The sequence below is a fragment of the Mustela nigripes genome, chromosome 4 (genome assembly GCF_022355385.1).
Source record: "Mustela nigripes isolate SB6536 chromosome 4, MUSNIG.SB6536, whole genome shotgun sequence".
Classification (NCBI taxonomy): domain Eukaryota; kingdom Metazoa; phylum Chordata; class Mammalia; order Carnivora; family Mustelidae; genus Mustela; species Mustela nigripes.
In genome coordinates, this window is record NC_081560.1 from 37,109,348 (window position 1) to 37,134,862 (window position 25,515).

Sequence of the window (25,515 nt, forward strand, 5' to 3'; positions counted from 1 at the left end):
TTTTGATAGGATTTAGGTAGCAGTGAGCTAAGAAGGGACGTCTATATCACTGTGCACATTATCCGAATTGGTAAGTCTAACACTTGCCGGTGTGATAGGTGTGATAGAACAGGGGGAGAAATGCTGAAAGGTCTCTGTGTTGGTGTGATCTCTTTGCTGTCTGGATCAGAAAACAGTGAAAGCCAGTTTGGAGTCTGAGAATCACCACATTTGGGATTGTTCCCATGCCTCCCCAAACTCACGGATGTCTTCCTCATGCATAGACTTTGTTTTCTTCCCATAGAAGTCATTAGGTAGTTTGTTGTGCTTTGTTTTTATCGGACTCCATAAACATATTTGACTCAAAATTTCTTATTTGTCTTTTTAAATTCTAATTTCTGTTAACAGCATCAATTAAACTTCTTTAGGATCTGGATTTCCTACAAGTTTATGAAAATTTTATATACTAATTGGCATTTTCCAAAGTGCAGAATGCTACAGAGCATTATTGCAAAAAGTGCTAGACAAGTAAAGGGTTATGAAACCCTGAATGCTATATATTTTTTCCACTTTTATAATATCATCAGCTCATTAAAGGGTCTCAGAAGTCCTCCAGGGAAATATTAAAATGCTTCTCTGACTTTGTTGGCCCTAGTTTTCTCCAAATTCGATTTGACCATGGAAACATTTGCATAATGTAACATTTATTATGTAATAAATGTAACAGTTATTAAGATCTTGCAGAGCACACTTTGGGTGTTCCACACTGAACTTGCACAACAGAGCCAGAATAAGTTCACTTGTTTTTACTCATAAAATGCCCCTAAAAGCAGGTAGTTTATGGCAGAGGTGCTAGGTACGATGAAGTATGACATATCCTACACCATTTTTCTATTAAAGCTAACCAGCTGATACTGGGAACTGGTTCCCACTTGTTCACTGCCTGTGCTCCATTCTTTGCTTGGGAATACTTCTACCCCATAGTCATGTCTTGCCATGCAGTCCTGCATAGTGACTTTTATTTCTATAGTCTTTTCTCTTTTGCATCTGATAGCCGTATTGTGTACTGAGAGAGACTATAAAAACACGTTGCCATCCTAACATGGATTTTCCATATATTTTTTCTTATAAAAGTCAGTTCTGAAAACCCAGTTTCATTGTATGCTCTTTTTTGATTTGAGGGGCTGTTGAAATAAAAAGAAAAAGAAGTAAACTTTTTCATTTTAATTTTCTTCTTATAAGTGAGTATATATGGGGAAAAAATTAGAAAGAATCTTTAAAAATATTGAGAAAGTTGGAATGTGTGCTGCTGACTATTTATGAGAGAAAGCTTTTAGGCTCCCAGAGGGGCTGGGGGCAGTTTGTTAGATAATTCTTTGAGAGTGTGTTCTTTTCATTCAAATTCATAATGCCGTTTGTTCATGTAAAATGTGGTTTTAGATGCCTTCATGTGAATGCTGCATTGAATGTAATCTTCTACAGTATCAAGAGAAAAAACTCCTTTTGCTTTCAGAACTTTCTAGAAGATATGTGTAGGTTTTGGGTGGTAGAAACACATGTGGCAGGGAGGCTCCAGGCCCTGCTCGCCCAGGGCCTGGAGGCCCCTACTGCCTCGGAAGCCATGTGCATGTTACCAGTCACACAGCTGCCTTTCAAATAGGCGGCATTAGATTAGTAATTGCATTTTTTTCCTAAGATTTTTATGATCATTAAGCCACCAGAATGAACGTTGAATCGGAAATTACCTGTTACCCATTTCTGCCCCTGAGCTTTGGTCTCAGCTTGACACTGAGATTACTGCAAGAGTTGCCTGATGATCGGGTCCCTTTTACTGTTTTGACACTTTGAGACTGGGAAGAAATTAGATTAAAGGTAAGAAACTCTGAGAAAGGGCAAGGCTTCGTCTGCTGCAATGAAATTAAGGAGCAGAGGATTCTTGTCTATCAGGGACAGATACCTCTTCTTCTAGAATGTCCCTTGTATCTGCTTTAGTAAGAAAAGGGCATGCTGACCCTCACTGGCTGCAGAGAACGGGAGCAATGGCACCTTGCCTCAGAAACTGAGCCTGGATCTTTGATTGTTCAGAGGAGGATGTGGAAAAAAAGAGAAATAAATAGTTCCATATCCTCCTGGCCACCCTACTCAAGGTTTTACTACCTCTCTGTTTCTCCTTTTGGCTTTTAGTTGGTAGCTAACACTGTTTGCTAAATATTACTAAATATTTTTTAACCTTCCCTATGCCTACCTTCCTTTCTGCTTTGAGAATTTTCCTGGAAATCTGACCAGAACTGTGAACTTTTATTAATTCTAGAATGGGGAACGCCAGGCCTGGCATCAAGTAGTCTTTGCAGCACAGGACCTGACCATGGTTTTGGTATCCAAAGAGTGGTGCCTGCCGACATAAGAAAGAAAACTTGAAATTGAGGATCTGAGGACATGAGGGGTGTGAGGGCCTAGCCCAGCGATCAGAGAGGGACTGGAACCTCCCTGCCGCCTTCTCAAGTTGCAGGGGATGGCTGCCTGCACCCCTGTATGGGGCTGTCCTCCCCCCAGACACCTGCAGTTCTAGCCAAAGGGGGTAAAAAAAAATCAGGGTGCTAGGCCTGCCCTGCCTAAACTTCTGGGAATTTAGAGCTAGAGGAGTCCGTGGAAGTAATCATGATGAGAGTTTCAGGGGTTTTGTTTTTATTTTTTACAACTAAATTTCTTGTGTGATGTTAAGTGATTTTTGAAATACTCCACTTGGGAATCTTCCAGTCATTCTGTTGTCTTGCATTTACCAGGGAATGATTAAGCAAGAAACATAAATTGTGATGTTGGTAGAGATAGGAGGATACATTTCATCCTAATGCAATCTGTAATAATAATTAAAATAGAGATACCGTAGACTTCTTTCCCCCCTTTCACAAGTGATCAGAGTTTTAAATTTGTGACTTTTGTGAGTAAAGTATAATTGGTTGTTAAATTCAAGTATGACAGGACAGTGTTTGATTTGCCAGTGTAATTTATGTTAAAACGTGGGTTGAAATTTAGCTACATATTAAAGCATAAGGTCATGAAAATGTGATTTTTTAAATTTTGTATATCTAAGGAGCAACTGGCCTGTTTTCTAGTTTTGAGTCTAATTGATAAAATGAGATGTTTTCATGCTATTTGTAAGCATTTCCCTAAAAATGATGCATTGGTGGGGTAATTTTACTGTATTACTGATAAATAAAAGCCAGTTAGATATTGCCCCCCCCCCCCCCCCCCGCCTTGCTTTTCTGTGGTACTCCTTTACCATCGGCTTTGGGAAGTGCTGGAGTCCTCTAGATGTGCTATAGGAGAATTTTGCTCAGATGGAAAACAACTTCTATACCCGTTCGTTGCCAAGCATCTGAAAACAGATTTGCATATTTTTTCATTATTTTTCCTCACATTAACTTATTATGTTTCAGCTTCAGAATCCTATCTGCTTTCTGTCTTCAAAATTATCCATTGGCAAATATAATAATAAATTAAAACAGTATCTCCATAACATACTTAAAAATATATAACAATTGAAACAAGATGAAACTGTGTCAGAGTGAAAAGCATCCCAGGAGATTTTAGCCATTGGCTGAATTCTAATCAGCCTGAGCCCTGGGTCAGGAAAGGGACCTGCACACTCATTTGATCATCTTTGCTTACTTGTTTTAGCTTCAGGGAATCTCACATTGCTTCCTTTCAAAGGTGAAATATTTGAAATAGTTCTTTAAGTATGGAACTTTTCTCAAAAATAGAAAAATGAAATGGCACCATTATTGGCATTTATTGACCCAGACCTCCTGGGTTGTCTTCATGAATCCTTGGGGAAGGGTTCCCAAACAGAGGATCAGCTCCAGTCTCCATGTTTCGTTGGTGACAGCTGGTGCCCAGAGTTTCATCGATGAGCCCGAGGTCACACAACAAGGTGCCTGGAAAGGAGAGTCAAGAACTGAAGCAACATCTTCTGCACCCTTTCATTGCCCAGTTCCATTGGTTAGGGTCTCTGTATCCGCTGAAGGTGCACTGGTCGAGTGGCTGCATGGGTTATGTTTGCTTTTCCATTGAACAGGTCGAATGGGAGCAGGAGAGAAAAAGAATGCCTGTAGCACCCAGTACCGGCGACCCTTTGGCTGTGCAGTTCTTAGCATTGCCGACCTTCTGACTGGAGATACAAAAGATGACCTCATCCTGAAGGTGTACATGTAAGAAGCACGCCCATGGATGGGCTGGGGCGGGAGTGGGGGCACGTGTGGATGCCATGTGGTGAAGGTCACTCCAAGGGGGTCATGGGAGAACAGGGGGCGGGGTTGAGTTCATGAGCCACCCCTCCCAAACTCAATGTGGAGACTTGCCACGGGCGAGCCCGTTCAGCAGTCAGAGGAACTGTGAAATCAAGAACCCAAGAAAACAAACACATTAGCGTGGGCTGGACCATCCATGTCACAGAATACCGCCTCTGAATATAAGAACCGAACCTGTCCTTACCCTCAGTTCATTTGTTCTTGGAAAACGGACATAGTTTTTAACACAAACTAATTAGAACTCGGAACAGAAGGGGCAAGTAGGTGATTTCCCTTTTCTTTCATGTATTATGAGTTTGTTAGCTCTGCCCAACAAAGTGCCAGGAAGAGGAGGGAGGCTTAAGCCACAGGAGGTGATTTTCTCAGTTCTGGAGGTGGCAAGTCCTCGGTCAGGGTGGTGGCTTGATTGATAGCTTCTGAGAGCTGGGACAGACAGTCTATTCTGTGCCTTTCTCTCCTAGTTTCTGGTGGTTTCTGGTTGTTTTCAGTGTTCTGTGATACTGCCCAGCATTGCCTTCATCTCTGTGTCCATATTTCCACCTGTTATGAGGGCATGGTTATATTAAGTTGGAACCCTACCCCAGTGACCTGATTTTAACTTGATTACTTCTGTAGAGGCCCTGTGTCCAAATAAGGTCACATTCTGAGGTACTAGAGATTAGGACTTCAATATTCTTTGTTGTTGTTGTTGTTGTTGTTGATGTTGTGGGGAGATATTTAACTTCTGGCACTCCACTAAGAAAATCACTTTATGTACTCCAAATCAGTTGGTTGATTTTTTTTAAATGCACATGGTTTCAGACCACCCTGCCCTGAGCATCTCCCCAGAGGTTTGAAAATTGAGAGTTGCCATACTGTAATTCCTTCACTCTGGGTTGAGGGAATGGGTAGGGGTGTGGGCTCATTCTTGTTTGGAGACCATACGGCTGGCCACCTCCATGAGCGAGCTTGTTTGAGTTTCATTTCTGTCTGTGGAGCTGATAAACCCAACATATGCCAATAGTTTTCCTATGTTGGGTTCATATGAGTGGCCCACTGCCTGTAGGACATAGACTTCAAATTGATTTTGACCACTGCTGGAGGGTTTCATGGATTTATCCATTCTCCACCCAGTGCCCCTGGGACCTATGCCACATATTTGCTAATTAGTTGACAAAGATTTGTCTGTAGCCTGTGGTTTAGGACCAGCAATTCTGTCTGTTCTCTTTTAAGAGGGATAAAATCTGTGACCTTGATTTTAACTTGCAAACTTTGGGTGAAACTAGCAGGTAGTAAAACTCACTACTCTTTTTATCATGTGGTGGCCCTCAATTTCCATGATAATCCTCTTTCCAAACTCTCCTGATGATCATTAAATGCAGTGGTTTTGAAATAATTCTGGGGAGAATGGCCACCATTTATAGTGTGCTTACTACGTGTGAGGAACTGTGTTAAGCATTTTCCATGTATCATGTGACTTTATCCCCACAACATACCCATGAAGCAGGTGCTGTTGGCTCTGATTTCCACGTAAAGGGACAGAGAAGCTAGATGATGCCCCAAGTCACCGGGTTCATAAGAACAGGAACCAGATTTGAAGTTAGGACTGACTCCAGAATTTGAGATGTCAAAGATCCTAAGCTTTTGGGTGTTCACCACCATCCAGTAGTGTGATAATGATGCTATTGTGTGGCCTTGCTTTTTAAGAAAACTACCACCATCCAGTAATGTGATAATGATGCTATTGTGTGGCCTTGCTTTTTAAGAAAACTAGAATTCTTTATAAACAGTCTCAGGCATGTGTAGCAAGCACTCTGTCTTGCCTTTGGGAAAACAGGACCGATGGTCACATCCTCCCCCTCATTATGCAGCCTGCTGAAGAAGACCCATGAAATCCAGCTCTGCCTATGGGAGACGCTCCCTCACATAACAATAAATTGTGGTGCTCTTTATGCTTGTTATTGTCTGTTTTTTTATAAGCATCAAATAAGGTTTTAGATGATTCTTGCTGGAGAAGAGATCCCCTTAAAAATGCCAGTTCAGCAAATTATGAATCTGTTTCAGGAAGCATGCCAGCCGATCCAAACAGTCACTGTGGGTTAAGACTAAAGTGTGATTTTAGTAGAACATTTTAAGGAAGTGCCTGTTAGAAACAATTTGGAAGAAATTTCTGTTTGTTAGTGTGACCGAATCCCTAACCCATCTGGGTCTCAAATATGGAGCAGTAACAAATACCTCATGTGAGCCCGGAAGCTATTTCAGTCACATACTTGAGCTTGATTTTGCATGGAGTTCTGTAGGTTAAAAGAATGAATTCTGGAGTCGCTTCACTAATAGGAAGCAGGCCATCTCTTCCTTCCCCACTGAGCTGAAATAAGAAAACTAGAGGCAGAATATACTAAATGGCAATTTGTTGTCCTGCAGCTGAACAGGTGGGATGGTTTCATTTCATCTTAATTTCCTTGCCTTCTAAGATTCAGTGCACCGTCTGGTACCCTATTGTTAAGTGGCCCAAAAATGACCTTCATCGTGTTCATCCTGGAAAAGCATATGGTGATGAAATAAATATGTAGTCAAATTGTGAACTGTCAGCTACAGATGAGATCACAAGGAAAAGGAATCTACTGTGGAGCGTTTTGACCAATAGTATATAGAATCTTCATATTCAGGACCCTTGGGAGGGAGAATATGTGGTTGATAAAAGTTAGTTGTGATTTACAAACATACTCAAATGAGGGAGGCTTTCCCCCACCCCCAACCGGGACAGTCACGCAGTAAGGAAGGATGACCAGCCTCAATATTTAGGAGCCATCAGGAATTGCCAAATAAGGGGACATCCATCCATTCATTAATCCATTGTGTGCTTTTTAAGCACCCATAATGTTCAAAGTCCCAAAGGGGACACATATCAACAGGTCCTAGATCCATTCCTCAAGGACCTTAAAAGTTAACTAGGTGAACTATAGCATGTTTAACAAAGATGGCATGAGCTAGCAAGTGACAAGAGCTGAAAGAACAAGGTACAGATGGCTGTGAGAGTAAGAAGATAGAAAGATGCCCTTTTGCCCAGAAGAGGAAAAGCTGGGGAACTTTGATTACTCTTTAATGCAAGGGACAATTTGAATGACCCCCTTGCAAGTTGTGTTAACCTCAGTTACATTTTGCTTGTTTTGCTATGTCCTGATGCTAACCAAACTCGATCATGTTCCTGACACTTTATTTACAGTAGGTAGAAACCCATGAATGAGAACTTACATTCATGGAGCATGGAGTATATGCCTGGCATTATCCTAGGCCCACGCTTATTTAATTGTAGTATATTATCCCCCTTTTCACAGGTGAAGAAACCAAGGCACAGGGAGCATAAATAACTTGTCCAAAGGATGTAACTCAGTTAATAGGGTTCAAATCCAGGGAGTAGGACTTTTGGTCTGCACTGCCTTTCATTGTGTGCATCATCCTCTGAGATTTTGAGGTAAGGAGGACTTCATAAATTGTGAGCTCATCACAACTCTTTCTGGCACGAGGTAGCTGGTCATGCATTTACCAGACATGGGCGTCCTGCTCATCACAGGGCAGTTATGCCAAAACCGACCAGTTTAGGGACATTCCCAAGGAGATATAAGGAGGTACCATACGGTGGTTATTCCAGAAAGAGCAGGTGTGCTAGTAAGGTCATTGTTTGATCTGATCCATTATCAAAGCTTAACAGAGTGTTAATTTTTTCTAGGTGTAACACAGAGAGTGAGTGGTACCAAATCCATGAGAACATCATCAAGAAACTGAATGCACGTTACAATTTGACGGGCTCCAATGCAGGTGAGTGTGTCCCTCCACTTTTCATTTCAGGCCTTTTGTTTTAGGTATCTGTGTAAGAAGCAAATGAACTGCCCTTTGTTTTTCTCTGCATTTGCTTCATAACTTTAAAAATGTGCAGCGAACAATCTGGTGCGTCTCCCTGTCCTATGAAGGCTTGTAGCTGTAACTCTGTTTAAAAAATGTCTTCTGTTCCGGTTTGAAACAAGGCAGAGTAACTGAATTTGTTCAATAATGCCAAGTCATGGGGCCTCTAAGTTGTTACCAGTCATTAAAACCCAAATGACAAATATGCCTGGGTTCCTGAGTGTTGTGTGGAGTAGGTCTGATGGATGGAAATTGACCAGTGAGGTCTAAGAGAAACCTGCTTCCCTGTCTACAGCTGGGAGCAGTGCTGGGAACAAACATGCAGGTTCCTGTGTTGAAATTGGCTAGGAAGATGAACCATGTTGACTGCAGTGTCACCTACAGAAAAATGAAGGCACACTTGTTAAGGGAACTGAAGTATATAGCATTATAAGTTATGTACGATACGTGCTATGTATTTGTCTTTGAGTTTGGTCAGAGGACCAAACTGGGTGACTCTTCTTTGCTCCCCATCGCCTCTTCCAGCCCATATTGAAGCAAAATAAACTAGGTAGCTTTGTGGTTTCATTGTCATTAAAAAAAAAAAAAAAAAAAAACACTTCAAATTAAGTAATGTATTTGATAACTGAATGCATTGGGTTTTTTTTTAAGACTCATTTTTAAAGTAACTTGAGTGTAGATGTTTATGTTCTAGTCCAGCCTGCCTGGTAATTTAGAATAAGAATCGAAACTCAAACCACCTTCTTTTCAGACCCTGCCCATCTTACTAGGCCAAACTGGCCCACAAAGAAGAAGTAACTGCAGACAAAAACTTTTTTGGTCCAGTGAGAGCCCTAAGCATCCACAAGTCACACATGTGGCAGCATTCAGGTTGTAATGAGGGATGAGGTCATTTTCTCCTCCCTTTCCCAAGAGTTGGGGGGGGAGCTTTGGTTCTATCTACTCCTCTCCAAGTCCTCTAGCTACCACTGAATAAACAAGAGACTTTGAGCAGTTGAGGGCAAAATCCCTAAAGCATCAGGAAAAGATGGTGGTAGTAGAACACAACATGAAGATACAAGACACTTTATTTTTTTTTAAGATCTTATGTATGTATTTGAGAGAGAGAGAGAACACAAGCAAGGAGAGTGGCAGGCGGAGGGAGAAGCAGGCTCCCCACTGAGCAGAGAGCCCAGTATAGGACTCGACCCCAGGACCGTATGATCATGACCTGAGCTGATGGCAGACACTTAACCCATGAGCCACCCAGGCTCCCCAGAAGTGATAAGATAGTTTAGAAGCTGGGATGTAGACTTGTCTTCCCTTTTTCTGTGGAATTAAAATAGCACTAGTGTATGGACCAAAAGATATAATTTAAATGTACCCTCAGTAAGATGGCAGAGATACCACGTTTTTAACACTAATTTTCCCATATTCTTCAGTAGACTTCTAGCTAAATCCTGGTTCGTTCTAAGCCTTTCAGGGTTTCGTGATACCATGGACTGTTTTTTATCATTAATTACCCTCTAACCCTGTGCTGTCCAGTTCATTGGGCACTAGCCATGTGGCTATTGAGCACTAGATAGAAGGCTTACAGCCCTGGGATCGAGGTGTGCTGTCATTATAAAATATATACTGGATTGTGAAAACTTGGTGCTTTAAAGAAAATGTAAAATATCCCATTAATAATTTTTATATTGATCACATGTTGAAAGACATCATTATGGAGATAATGGTTAAATAAAATATATTACTAGAATCAAGTTTCTTTTTACTTTTTTAGCATGGCTACTAGAACATTTTTAATTTCATTGGTAGCTCCAATTGTATTTCTCTTATATAGTGCTGTCCTGGACTTGATTTAAAGGTTTTGTTCAGGGTTGCTGAGGTGGCTCAGTCAGTTAAGCATCCACCTCTTGATTTTGTCTCAAGTCACCATCTCAGGGTCATGAGATTGAACCCCACATTGGGCTCCTTGCTCAGCACAGAGTCTGCTTGAGATTCTGTCCCTCCCTTTCCTGCCAGCCCGCACCGACATGCTTGCTCACACATGTGTGCTCTCTCTCTCTCTCTCTGTCAAATATATAAGTAAATCCTTAAGAAAAAAAATAAAGGTTTTGTTTCAGTTCTTTTCATGCCTCTCCCCAGGAGTCCCACTACTCCTAATTTGCCTGCAGTTACCTCCTATGTGAATAAACACATGTAAAACTAACCCTGACCTTGAGATTTTTTTCTCGTGCATTACCTTCTCTCCTTATCATCACAGATGCGGTCTTGACAGCATGTGTTGGCCTGCTCCAATAGATTTTTTTGCCCCCAACTCCTATGGACTCCAAAGCCTTTCCTCTTTCTACTATGCCTCATGTGGAACGAAATTCCTCTGTTCTTGGATTATTTGAATATATCATTGTCTAGACTCTGATGTGATTCCCAGTTGCCTCTTTAATCATGGTAAAGGTCTCAGTGATGGGCTTTGATGTGTACACCTCCAGAGAGAGGTATATAGAATCCAGATTCTATATCTTATGAGGTCAAGGTTCCAGCTTTGCCTGTGGAAATCGGATGTCCTAGGTTTGAATCATAGTTTTCCTGGGACGATAGTAATACCGTCTTCTGGGGGTTACTGGGGAGAAAGACTATGCAAAGCGTGTAGCACAACACTTGATACGTTTAAGTATCTGTTCATTGTTAGCTATTACTGTTTACTCTCTTTGGAGCCATCATCTGGAATATTCTACCTTTTTCTTAAGGCAGTTTCATTTTTGCCGTGGGTCCTGATTTGATCTCCGTAATGAAGACTTTGAGAATGACATAGGTGGATTATTGATGGGTTAGATCCTTGCACCAGGTCTTCCTACTTCGTGTCTTCCGTCTTGTCTCTGCTGATTTGATTGCTAATACCTCTTCCTAGGACTTTTCAATTTAACTGTTGTCTTGTAATTATGTAGATTAATGTAATCTTCCAGGAAGGACGGGCGGCACCTTCTATTTCCTGGGGAAGTTCCAGGTGTGTGTTTGTGGACATGCTCCCCACATTCCATGTGCTTTGCCAGTTTCATTGACCTATGGACCGCTTATCCTGGGTGGAATCCTGAGTGAGACTACCAGTCAGTGACATCTAAACCACCTTATTCCGAGTGCTCCCTTGTCTGTTTACAACCATCGTACTGAAACGACAGACCACTTGCTGCATCTTTGGTGTGGAAGGAGCCATTGTACTCACAGCCCTGCATAAAGGATTTCACCTTTGGCAGAATCCATTCTCCCATTTTGTCGCCTGCTGTGCTACTTTGATTACTAGGCAGCCAGCTGTAGGTTCTCCATACTTGGCTTCTTCTGGGGAGCCCTGGTTTCCTGTTCTTCTGACCACCCCTCTCCATTCTCCTCCTTTTCCTTCTGAGCCCCAGCCAGTTGCCCACTGCCAGCATCTCTCTGCCTTCCACTCTGGTTTTTCCAGTGACGTTTCCACCTGTCAGTGTTGGTGGACCATTGTTCTGTGTCACCTTGATCTATTCTCCTTGTAGAAAGACAATTATAAGAAAGAAGAGAGACAGTCAGGAGCTATTTGGCATCGCTATTGGGAGAGAGGCCCTCAAATGCCTTACTTAAAAACAGCGGGGGAAGTGCAACTCTTGATCTTGCGAACATGAGTTCGAGTCCCACTTTGGATTATAGAGGTTACTTAAAATCCTTAAAAACAAAATAGTGAAAGTAGCAAGGGTACACAGAATTGAAGATGGAAATTGGGGTGCCTAATGTTCAAACTATTAGATATGTTGGCTTCCATTGTTTTCTCCTTGAACCAGGGGATTGTTGACTAAATGAAAGCAGTGCAGTCAGATGTTTTCAAGAGAATTGAGTGCATTCAACCAAGTATTGTTTTTTTCCTGCTTTCCTCCCACTATTCCTTGGTCACTGGTACTAAAAAAAAGAGGAAAAAAAAAAAAAAGAGTAACTTTGAATTAGTTTTGGGTACAAATTCTACCAGCTAATTTCCAGGCCCTTTATGCTTCATTGATGTCCTCTATCTCTTGTAGTTATAATCTTGACTGTTTGTCTAGCTAACTAGGTTTTTATCCCCCTCGAACCTAAAACTTACATTGCAAAGGTACATTAACCTCTACCTTTGAGTTTAGAAACTGGGAGAAGATGGCAAGTGATCCCTTTAACTTTTAAAGATGAAAAAAATAATAATTGAATGAATGTATCTCTCTGGTTAGATTTAGTTAGGTTGAGTAATTTGAAATTTCCAAAGTTGTGCTCTGTGGGAATTTTAAATCCTAAAAGTTATATTGTAAGAATTTGAAATTCTAAAAATATTCATGACATGAGCCTGGCTTAGGTTTGTTGAGCAAATGGTTATTATAAATGTCACCTCCAATAGACATTAGCAATTGAATGCTAGGAATGTGCACTGAGACTGAGCCAGTGTGATTTACTGAAGCAAATTCAGTTCTGTGACTTGAAGTAAACTGTGTAAAAATCCTTGGCTCTGGTTCAGTATGTCCTGAAAGAAACTTCAAAATCTTTCATATTATCTGTGTATTTATGAAATCCTATTTCCTGCAGTTTGCACATGTAGTTCACAGCTAGAAGAAATCATATTGACTAGTCAGGTCAATGTCTGCAATCTTTTTTTTTTTTTCTCCTTTCTTTTTAACCTTCGCAAGATGAGTGTACACAGTTGCATTCCTACCAACTATACATTTTAACCCCCCACAGAAAATTCAAAGGAATTACCTAGATGAGGAGCCCATAGATGCAGGGAGAACTGCTTAACTCTGTGCAGGAAGGGAGCAGTGCTCCTTCTTTGGTGGAGGTAAAAGGAGGTTTGTGATAGTTAGATTGCATCTGGGGGTTGAATATCCTACCCTTACAGGGCAGTGCGGTCATTTAATTCAGTATTATTGAACTACGAGAATTCTTGACGACTGTATCAGTGCTCCTGATTTTTGAACATTGCATTTAGAAACTTTACTTTCTAATATTCTTAAAAGAAAATCGGTACTTATTGGCACCACCTGTTGGCTAGAAAGGTGGGATGTGAACTTTTTGCGCACTGTTGAAATTCCCAGACTATTAAACCATGCTCTCTTTTTTATTCTTTCAAGGTTTTTTATTTTCAACTAAATTTCCTTCCAGAAAATTTGCATGAGTAGTACAAAGAATTCCTAATTTTTCAAAGGTTAACATTTTACTACATTTGCTTTATCCGTGTCTCCGTATTTGATCGTGCTCTGTCTCTCTCTATAATCATTTATAGCATTACTGGATTGGTATAATTCTTCTTTTTTTTTTTTTTTTAAAGATTTTACTTATTTATTTAATAGAGATCCCAAGTAGGCAGAGAGGTGGGAGGGCAGGGAGCAGGCTCCCTCCTGAGCAGAGAGCCCTGTGTGGGGCTCGATCCCAGGATCCTGAGATCATGACCTGAGCCGAAGGCAGAGACTTTAACCCACTGAGCTACCCAGGCGCCCCTGAATTGGTATAATTCTTAAGGTTGCTTCAGTGCTTCTAATGTTTATAGATGTGTGTGTGTGTGTGTGTGTGTGTGTGTATACAGCATACATATAACACACACACATATACAAATATAAATATATGTATCACACACACAGCACATACATTTTCCCCCTGAACTGTTTGAGAACATTTTGCACTCATGATTCCTCTTTCCCTCTGCCTACTCCAGGACATGGCAACATAACCAAAGCACAATGATTACAATCAGGAAATTAACATGATGTAACTCTCGTATCTATAGATCTTACTCATATTTTGACAGTTTTCTCGACATCCTTTATGACAAAAGAAACCCAGACTGTATGACATGCATTTGTAATATCTTTTCAGTTTCCTTTAATCTAAACCATTCTCTTTTAATGACAGTGAACAAAAAAGAGTTCAAAATATGGTATTAAATTATGCTTTAAGGTATTTTTAAAGCTTCATGCAGTATAAAAAAAAACAAATTATAAATTAATGGAAGTAGTGATTAGAGCTTGATTTTATTCTTCAAATTACTTATACTTTGCTAATCTAGATATAATCACTAGCAATACTATTTGGAGGATTTGCTATGTAGAAAAAATTTGCAAGTTATAAAAGCAAGTATTTGAATAAAACAATTAGATGTTAAGTTATACTCCTATAGTATGTTCTCTGTGCATTTTTAAAAAATTGTTTTCAGCCAGTGGCTCACTATGTGCTTTGTGTTTTGAAAAAATTACAAGTTAATGATAATGATTATTATTATATACCAGTAAAAAAACAAACAACCTTCTTAAACTTGATGGAATCCTTATGTATACCACTGAAGTGTTACCCAGAATCATAAGAACATTTTAAGGTTAAGATTCTCCTCTGTTAAGGAGGAAATGTGAATTTCCTCTGAATGGTCTCATCCACTCCTACAGTTACAGTTTGCACTGCCTGCCAGTACAAACCTCCATCCCTCATTTCTGGTCAGTAAATTTCTTTTTTGGTTACGACTCACTGAAAGTAAACAGTTTCAGATGTCTCTTCTTTCTTTTAGTTTGATGTTCCATAGCTTATTATGTATTCCTTCGGTCTTATTTTTGCTGTAACTCTTAGCCATGGGCTAAACACTTCTTTAAAGAAAGCATGAAAGTCTTCCCAAAAATTTGAAATGCCAATCTGTGGACTAGCAATTATAATTACATGAGTATTTGCACATATTTTTACCTTTTGCATGATAGACCATCCCAATCGATAGGGTTATCTAATCCGAGATCTCATGAAAATGATCATCAGAAGGTGAGCCTAGAGTCAGACTGTTTGATTATCCTCAGTGGTGCCAAAATCACATCCTCTATGAGTTAAGTTGATTTAGGAAACATTCAGCAATAGGCACATTCAAAAACTGAATAATATGGTGTGAAAGTCAGAAATAGAGGTGTGACTATTATGAAAGAAAATTTATTTTCTTTTACTTTATCTTTTCCTTCTCTCTCTCTTTTTTTTTTTTTTTTTTTTTTTACTGCAAGTTGGCTTTGAAAGTATATCTGAAAGATGAGATACATCCGCAAATTTGAGCATTGGCAACATTAATAATATAGGGTCTAGAATTTCAAGATGACAGTTGTTAAAGGACACTTGTCCTTTAGTAATCTGGTCCTGCTGAACAGAGCATTTAAGCAACTAGGCCCCTTGATCATGTAATTCACCATTTAGTAGGCTTTTGGTACTGTCACAGCTCTCATTTTATTTCTTTATCTAATCTGGCTTATTCTGACACTCTAGCATCTTCCTTGTGCTTCTGACTTTTGCTTCATTCAGTCATTTTCCAAGAGTGCTATTTCACTTGACAGCGCTCCTGCTAGACATATGGCTTCCTTTCTTTCCTCCACCCCAGCGACTGTGAGACCCTGTCTCTGACCTCTCTGTAAATACCTCCTTTAATCCCACCAAGGTTTTACTACTTGATGCAGCCAGGATCTACTCCTAAAAGTTCTCTCTGGCCTTGAGTTGGACCTACATTAGATGAAAGTTTTACTGTATTTATTTTAAAAGTCAGTTATCTTACAATGCCTGGGTGTCTCAGTTGGTTGAATGTCTGACTCTTGATTTTGGCTCAGGTCATTATCTCAGGGTCATGAGATCGAACACCATGTCAAGCATGATGCTGGACATGAAGCTTGCTTAAGATTCTCTTTCCCTCTGCCCCTACCCCACTTGTGCGTGTGCTCTCTCTCTCTCTCTCTCTCAGAAAAAAAAAATAATAATAATAATAAAAATAAAATAAAAGTCAATTATCTTACCTTATAGACTCCACATATAATATTCTAGTACCCAAAGTAAAACTCTGTTGATTGATTTTGTAAAATCAAGCACATAGGAAGAAATAGAAGTAAATATTCTTTCTCTGATAATAATGAGGTCCGAAATGTTTTAGAAATAAGCAGGTTTTACTGAAGATGATTTTATGAAAGAATCTAGTAAAACCATCTTTTTCAGGTTTTGCTGCTACCTCATGATGTTAGTGATTTTGTACTTCAAGTTTAGAAGTCCTAACAATTGTTCCTACCTGCCCCACCCCCATAGCTCCTACCTCCCAAACACAATGTATGCAAATACTGTAAAGAAATAGTGTTTTTAGGGGTGCCTTGGTGACTCAGTTAAGTGTCCAACTCTTGGTTTTGGCTTAGGTCATGATCTCATGGTCAGGCTCTGCACTCAGCAGGGTGTTTGCTTGAGGATTCTGCCCCTCTGTCTCTCCCCCACTTGCTCTCTCTCTCTTTCTCTAGAATAAGTAAATCTTTAAGAAAATAATGTTTTTAGAGTTTTACTGCAGAGGAGCAGCTTCAGGGGCTACATAGATGCAATCTAAGCTGAACCAGCTGTAACTGGTAAAGATCATATATTTAAATAAGATTTGAATGTTTTTCCAAGCATATATAGCATATAAAGAGATACTTATTCAAGAGTCAGACTAAATCTTGATAAAAGGAGAGTGAGTTGGAGACACTAGTGCCACAACCCACTTGCTCATTCCCACCTGACCTTTCTCCATATGATGGATGTTCTTCTCCAGGCACATGTGACTAAGAAGATGGGACTCCTTCTTCCCTGAACTCTCAGTCAGGGGATACCATTTCTGATTTGAGAGGTAAAGGCACCCAGCATTTTTCATCTCCCTTAGCTCTGAATTGCAGAGGCTAAATTTCTGGCAGAAGTGGCTGTGAGGTAGGGGGTCTCCCTTCTTCTGCCTAACCCCCACTTATGGGACAATAGCTCTGCCTGAGAAGCAGCAGGCCAAGAATACTGCGGCATCAGTTGCCTGGGCCCCAGCTTGCTCATTGGATGAAGGTACCACACAGAGAGCAGCAACTTGAGAACACCAGAGATTACTGCCCCAGTCTAGGCCCTTATCCATGAGGCAGAGGTGTCACTCTAAAGAATGGACCACTGTACCCATCTTCAACTCTGGAGCAATGGATCAAAGATTTGGCTGGGGGGAGAGGCAGTTCATAAAGAGAAAAATTTCAGAAGTCCTCCTGAAAGGAAATGACTTTATTTGAAACAGAGTAGGGAGAAATTTGAATTCCTGAAAGTGGAGACTTGGGAAAAGGGTTTTTTGGTTTGTTTCGGGTTTTGTTTTTTTTTGTTTGTTTGGGGTTTTTTGTTGTTGTTGTTTGTTTTTTAAAGAATGAAAGGTGCCTGAGTGGCTCAGTTGGTTAAGCAACTGCCTGCAGCTCAGGTCATGATCCTGGAGTCCTGGAATTGAGTCCTGCATTGGGCTCCCTCCCTCTGCTTCTCCCTCTGACCCTCCCTGCTCTAATGGTCTCTCTCTTTCTCTCAAATAAATAAAAAAAATCTTTAAAAAAAAGAGTGAAAAAAAGCAAACAGAGCCTCAGAAAAAATATACCATCAAGTATACCAATATATACAAAATGGGAGTACCAGAAGGAGAGGAGAGAGAGGAGTAGGAAAAGTATTTGGAGACATACTGGCAGAAAACTTCCCAAATTCGATGAAAATCATTAATCTGTATATCCAAGTAGCAGTGACTTCAAGTATGGTAAACAGGAAGAGATCCATACTCAAACACATCATAGTAATAATGCAGAAAGACAAAGAATTTTTGAAAGCAGCAAGAGAAAAATTACTCATTGTACACAGGGGAATCCCAGGAAATAACTACTGACTTCTCATAAATACAGTAGCAATCAGAAGGCAGTGATGACATTTTCAAAGATTTGAATGTTTAAAAAACAAGCAATATAAAACAACAACAACCTATTGAAGTGTCAATCAAGAATCTTATATCCAGCAAAACTATCTTTCAAAATTCTAAGCAAAATAAAGACCAGACTGAAAACAAAGAGTTTTTTGCTAACAAATCTGCTTTGTAAGAAATATAAAGTTCTTCAGGCTGAAGGCAAGCGACGCAGAACATAATCCAAATCCTCATGAAAAATAACACCATTAGGGATACCTGGGTGGCTCAGTAGGTTAAGCATCTGCTTTCAGCTCCTGTCATAATCCCAGGATCCTGGGATTAAGTCCGGCATCAGGCTCTCTGCTTCTCCCTCTGCCTGTCACTCCCCCTACTTGTGCTCTCTCTCTCTCTCTCTTCCCATCTAACAAATAAATAAAAATAATACAATCAAAGGTCAATTATTCTTTTATAAAAGACAGTATAGATGGCTGTTTCTTCTCTTATCTTCCCAACTCCATACACAGTGACATTTTCTACTGTATCTCAGGTCAGACGCTCGGGAGTCTTCCATGATTCCTTGTTTTCCCTCATACCCCCACATCTAATATACTATGAAGATATGACTTCTTGTATGCCAATATGTAGGTTATTTATTTATTTATTTATTTGACAGAGAGAAATCACAAGTAGACAGAGAGGCAGGCGGAGAGAGAGAGAGGGAAGCATGCTCCCTGCTGAGCAGAGAGCCCGATGCGGGACCCGATCCCAGCACCCTGAGATCATGACCTGAGCCAAAGGCAGTGGCTTAACCCACTGAGCCAGCCAGGCGCCCCCCATCTCTGTTTTAACCATATCCGCATGGCCTCCATTATTTCCTGCCTTCATATCTCTAGTATCCTTTAATTGTGCTCATCAGTTCCACTCTTTATCTTTCCAGCCCAATTTGGCCAGATAACACTAAGAAAACTTTCTTAAAATGTAAATTGGATCATGTTTCCTTTATTTAAAATTCTCCAATGACTTCTTTTGCATTTAGAATAAGAATAATTAATTATGGCCTTCATTAATTATGGCTGCTTATTTTTCTGGCTTCCCCTGCACTATTAGGAATTTCCCTGTCTTCACAGGTCGGTGCACATTGACTACTTATATTTATCACTTATGTCTTTGTCAAATCTCTGGTAATTGAGTATTGCTCATGAAAGACATATTTGTCCCCAAAGCCTCCATAGACCTTCATCATTCCAATATCCAGGAGATTTGTAGCACTTGGCTTAATCTAGTGGTAAGTGGACATGCCTATTGAAAGGAAAATCGTCTTTGCGTATGGCACTTAGAGAATGCTGAGCATTTTTCTGATGGAAGGTAATTTGTTGATATTCATGGTAGGGAGGAATAAGAACAGAAACAATGATATTATATAATGGTAGGGGCAGTGGTAGTTGTAGTAATAGCAGCCAACACTGTTGAACACTCCCTTTGTGCTAGATACCACCCAAAGTGTTTTATGGAGTTGGTATCATTATTATCTTGATTTTTACAGATACGGAAACCAGAGCACAGAGAAGTTAATATTTGACAGAGTCATGAAGCTGTATGTTATACTTCTTACACACTTAATCACAACATGTATTTATCAAATATATTTGTCATTTTTTAATTTTTGCATTGCTGTACAGTCACAGCTACATGTTATTTGGTTCACTGGTGGTAAAATGGCTGATCTAGTCTAAAATTAATTTTGCATGCTACTTATAAATCATGCTGTGCTTGGCATTTTTTATATAAAAGTGCAGAATTTCATGAATTTAAAAGGAGTCATCTTATGGAGTGAGTTAACTTCAATTCCTGTGAAATTGGAGCTACCAAATAATCAACCATGTTTGATTTAACAGATATGAAGCCTTTCTTTCCTCTACTACTGCTCTGTAAGGGGAGCTTTATCGTGAAAAATACATTATTTTGTGACACACTCTAGATTAATTAATGTCTATGCCTTTGTTCAAAATTAGATATCAAATCATTGTAATTGGCTCTTAAACATCTAGACAGATAAAAATGTTCAGTTTAATGATTGCTCCTTTTAATAAGAGGAACAGTTCTCCCTTAGCGGTTTCAATTTTGGTACTTAGATTAAGGACTGGGAAAAAGTAACTATAAAACATTATTGATACATTTTGTGAAATATAAGCTGATTCTTCAGCTTATATTCCTATTTTTTTTTCCAAAAAATCTTCCCTGAACTTTCAAATTCCCTCAGTCAGCAATGCTTCCTTATTTTATTTTTTTTGTTTCCTTATTTTAATAGTCATATCATACTCGTAACCCATTTTGCTTTACATTTTATTTATATGTGTGTGTCTTATGTTCAGTATGAGATTATCGTGTCCTTTGAGTAGGAACCCTACCACATATATCCTTATATCCCACCTTCCACCCTCCTCTCAAGCTGAAAGTTACTGGTATGCCCAAAATGGGCAGTTTAAATTGTAGCAGTACTAAGCTAGTGTACAAATAAAATTTTATTTTTTAAATGTAATTAAAAACTTGTTATTTGAGTGTAGTTGATACTATATTATATTAGTTTCAGGCGTACAACACATAAAATTTTAGTTAGAAGTCCTAGCCCCAGAGATAGCAGGTATAAGGTGAGAACAGAGAAGTCAGCTGAAAAGGAAAAGAATAGAAACAAATATACTGCTCTGTGAACACACCCTGTGTCATGAATGACCATTCCTGAAAGGATAGGGTAATCCTCAGATAATTGGAAAGGGTGAGTATTTGATGAGTCTCTCCTTTGTAGTGATGAGTAGTTTCCTCATCTTAATGCATTATTTCTTATTCTTCTGCTGACTCCTTTATCCAACCTGTTGGTTTTTGTCGTTAAGGGACACAATAAAAATAGAATCTGGAGTTTCCTTGATGGAAAAATAAGTGGTATTGCTATGGCTTTTTGTGAGTTAGTGCCTGTGGATCACCCTTAATCATGTTTTTTGTTTTATTGAACGTATACCCATTCTTGAACGTTGCATGTTGAGTGTTGTGGGATATTTTTTTCTCTTTATTTATTTATTTATTTATTTTTATGGGGAAAAAAATGATGATTTAGGAAGAGCCAAGTAAATTGTGGTGAAGCCCTCAGTTCAATCGGCCTTTCCAGTTCTTGACAATCTGTGAGCTTTTGGTTTGAAGAAAGCGAAGCACCTCAAAATGGCGGAACCTTCCTCTTTCCTCCAAACTGGTGTCACTCAGCAAGACAAAGGAAATCATTACACCTAGAGTTTTAATCTGTATCTTCTAAAGCTCCAGAATGAAAATTGCCAAACCTTCTAACCAAATTTTAGGACAGGTTTAACTCTTAAATACATGTCCCCCAGCCCAATAGTATTTTGTCTGATATCCCTCTGTCATTTCCTCCTTTCCTTCATTCATCTACAAGCTGGCTCTTCCCTGTTTTCCCCTAATTGGGTCCTCTCTTATCCTTTTGCATTCTCCAATCTCTGTGGCACTTACTGTTTAAAATACATTGATGTAGTTCTCTTTTCATGTTTACATATATCCTTCTCTAACACATATTATTTTTCTATCTTGAATTTTCTTTTTTAAAGATTTTATTTATTTATTTGACAGAGAGAGGGAGAGATCACAAGTAGGCAGAACAGCAGGCAGAGAGAGGGAGGGGCTGGCTCCCCGCTGAGCAGAGGGCCTGATGCGGGGGCTCGATCCCAGGACCCCAAGATCATGACCTGAGCCGAAGGCAGAGGCCTTAACCCACTGAGCCACCTAGGTGCCCCTATCATGAATTTTCTTAAGCACTGTCTTTGACTGAATGCTTTTCTTTTTTCATTGTTTTATCTTCTGTTAGGTTTCAGCTTACATTAAAAAAAAAAAAAAAAAAAAAGTCACTGATGGTTAAATGAATTCTGGCTCCCCATAGGGCAAAACCAGAATTCTAGTCACTTTACCTTCTTCCAGCCCCTACTCCGAATAGCATAATGTCTTTGCTTTTCATTACTAGTCAGTTCTTTTCTTCCTTTACATATGCCACAAAATGTTGATGGTGTCTTAGATCAGATCCTTTGATGAGAAGTCCTAGTGAATTGATCTTCACTTGCAAAAAAATTACAGGACCTCAGGAATTTTGTTAAATCCATCTGATTCTGTATTTGAAAGCATCGTTTCTGGTATTCCAGATTTGAGCAGTGTTCTTCCCAAGAGGAGGGACTGTTCTTATGTACCATGTCTGGCACACACTGCTAGTCTACAAATATCAGCTCCTGATGATGTTAATGGTGATGGTGAGGGTGTGGGTGAGTGTTTTGAAGGCAAAAGGACAGAAGTGGGTAGAGAACAGAAACACCAGTAATGAGGTGGGGGTAGTGGGAGAGCGTGAGTCAGGAAGAAATAGCTGCTGGGACAGATGGATTATAACACATGTTAGTTTGTCTTCATCATCCTGCCTCTGTATTTTAAAAGGAACCAATAGCACCACATTAAAGTATCCCAAAGCTGCACCGACTGTTTCACTGTCAAACCATCCAGACCACTTATACTCCCCTCTTTGATTCCTTGTGGGCACTGGTGGGCAGGGGCTCCTCCGTTGTGTTACCTTCAGTCACCCAACTCAAATGGAGTGGGGGCAGGGAGAGGGATAAAGGAAAGGTAGGTAAAAATGGAATGGACATTTAATTAACATTCCTGAGTACCTGCCAAATTTAACCTAATTCTGATAATAACTCTTTTACACATTCTCCTGGACCCACACACTGAAAAGTATGAGGACATAATGATGCAGTCCTGTCCTTTCCTTCACTTCTTTAATCTTTGACGCTTGGGTATGCCCCATCTAGGTCAGATTTGATCCCCAGGACAGGCTCCATCTTCTCTCTGACCTAATGCTTTTTTTTTTTTTTTAAACAAATTTTCCTGATGTTTTAACCACTTTATTGAAAACCAAGCGAACTAACTAACAAGACACTGCTTTTGTTGTTATTTGTTCACTCTGTTGAGGGAGAACGAAGGGAAGATCCTAGTGTAGATGTGTGCTGGATACATTTTGCATTTCTTTTTTATGCCAGCATGATTGTTGTCATTCTTATGGTTCATGTTTGAGATAGTATTGAAGTACTATAAATTATGAATGGGGAATGATAGCTTGCACGTGGTAAGTAATGATATAGAGAATCTTTGGAACACAGATTTATTATCCTCTTGAGTCCACGGTCCAAATACATTTTAAAATTGAGTTCATACTAGCTGTTTACTCAAAAAATACAGAAATATGGATTCAAAGGGATGCGTGCACCCTGATGTTTACAGCAATATCATCAGTAATACCCAAACTATGGTGAGACCCCAAATGTCCATTAACTGACAAATGGATAAAGAAGGTGTAGTATATTGATATACAATGAATATTCCTCAGTCATCAAAGAGAATGAAATCTTGCCATTTGCAAAGACATGGATGGAGCTCGATGTATTACACTAAGTGAAGTCCGTCAGTCAAAGACAAATACCGTGATCTCATTCATGTGTGACGCTCAAGGAGGAAAACAGATGAACATATGGGAAGGGGGAAGAGAAAAAAGGAGAGAGGGAAACAAGCCATAAGAGACTTTTAATCATAGAGAACAAACTGAGGGTTGATTGGGGGTGGGGGGAGGGTCTAGATGGGTGATGGGGATTAAGGAGGGCACTTGTGATGAGCACTGGGTGCTGGATGTAAGCGATGTACCACTGAATTCTACTCTAGAAACCAACATTGCACTGTATGGTAACTACCTAAAAATTTTCATTAAAAACAAATAATAAAATAGATAAGAAAAAAATTGAGTTCAGTTTAGTGATGACTGGAAGTTTTAAAAATAAGTCTGCTTTGATCGGCTTCATTTTCTATCACTAATGTAAGTAACGGACTTTCTTTTTGTTCTTTCTTGTTTAAAATAACAGAAGAAAAGCAAGAGGGAATTAAAAAACAGAAGTAGCCTCTCAGAAATACACAAATATATTCACAAAGATGACATTAATTTCCTTTCTGTACTTCTTTTGCCTGAGATTTGGGGAAAATAAGAAAAATTTATCATTCATCTTTTATATATCCCACTCTAAGGATGTCACTATAATTGGGGTTTAAAAAAAGATAATTTTACTACTTTACTAACTAAATACCCTTTTATTTGTCAAAGTGGCCTGTATCCTGCTAAATTCCTCTCAGAAAATAATGCCATTAGGAATTTCTAATGCACATAATATTAATATAATCTTGGTTTTGTTATAACTACCTTTGTTACTTAAGTTTTTTAAGACTTATTTGTTTGTTTGTTTTTTGAGAGGCGGAGAGTGTGTGCATGAGCAGGAGGAAGGGCAGAGACAGAGCGAGAAAATCCCACGCAGACTCGTTGCAGACTCAGACTCGTTGCCGAGCGCGGAGCCCTTTGCAGGGCTCAGTGTCATGATCCTGAGATCACAACCTAAGCCAAAACCAAGAATGGACACTTAGCCCAGCCAGGCACCCCTGTACCTTATGTTTTAAGAAATTCTCTATGAATATCCCTAAAATCCTTGAATTATTACATGACTTTATCGTTGTGTCTACTTTTATGGTGTTTAGTAAGTATTCATAGGTTTTATAGAGTTAAAGGAAATTAGAACTCCACTTTTGAGATCAGTGTCTTCAAGGGCCAGGTAGCCACTGACAGTTGCTGGCACGCGTGTTCGTGCAAGGACATTTCCTTCTGGTGGGGGTTGCTGGAGAAGAGGGTGTAGATGCTGCAACGAAACTTCCTCTTCTTGGTGTTCTGCTCAAGTTTTTTCCAGTTGCTATGAACCTCCTAATACACAAGAAAACTCAGAGAGTCAAGTAGGAAAAATGTTTTCTAGAAATTATTCCTATAGATTTTTAAAAATTTTGTCTGCATAGTAACCTTTCATTTGAAACAATGCTATTATAGTTGCGGGCTTGTTGAAGCAAGTTCAGATTTCCATTCATGCTATTTCTGTCCTTCTATTTTTTACTCTGGTATCTCTCATTTATTTTAGGTTTAGCAGTTTCCCTACAGCTATTACATGGAGACATTGAACAAATCAGAAGAGAATACTCATCAGTATTTTCTCACGGAGTATCTATAACGAGGAAGTTGGGTTTCTCTAATATCATCATGCCTGGTAAGTGACTTGAGATGGACCAAAGGTTGACATATGCTTATTATGTCTGTGTTTGACACTTAAGAAATTTTCAGATAGTCAGATTTGAAGAGTTCCAATGGACCGTGCTAAAAAAGGAAATGAGGTATATGATAATAAATAAGCAAAGATTTCTTAAAAAACACAATCTTTACATTTTGATTATTTTGGGGTGGATAACTTAGAGGGCCATGCTACATTCTTTATGACCCTTAAGAAGAAGGAAAACTGGGGTAGGATCCAGAAAATATTTTACCCTTGGGTGGAGAATGTTAGTGAAGTCACTTAGGGGAAATCCTTACAGGTTTTGATACAAATAATTGTTGTGCAGCATTTCGCCCTTCTTGGAGGATTTTTCTAAGTTGTGTATATGTAAATAAGCAGCCATATGCAAATACATATGTATTTCTACACCTTTCCTACTTCCGCTTGAGATCTATTCAGATCTCTCCTAACAATCTGAAAGGACTCAAAAAAAGCATCTAATTTTAAGCGTTTAATG

At 39.4% G+C, this 25,515-nt stretch overlaps 1 protein-coding gene across 3 annotated transcripts in view; it reads left to right on the forward strand.

Moving 5' to 3' along the window:
* Positions 1 to 25,515, forward strand: part of DOCK4 (dedicator of cytokinesis 4) — a 431,767-nt gene that overhangs the window by 236,404 nt on the left and 169,848 nt on the right. For all 3 annotated transcript variants that reach the window (XM_059396554.1, XM_059396556.1, XM_059396555.1), the window contains exons 10-13: positions 10 to 70; positions 4,055 to 4,187; positions 7,996 to 8,084; positions 24,870 to 24,995. In XM_059396554.1, coding sequence (XP_059252537.1) covers positions 10 to 70; positions 4,055 to 4,187; positions 7,996 to 8,084; positions 24,870 to 24,995 — 409 coding nt within the window. The remainder of the gene's footprint in view (positions 1 to 9; positions 71 to 4,054; positions 4,188 to 7,995; positions 8,085 to 24,869; positions 24,996 to 25,515) is intronic.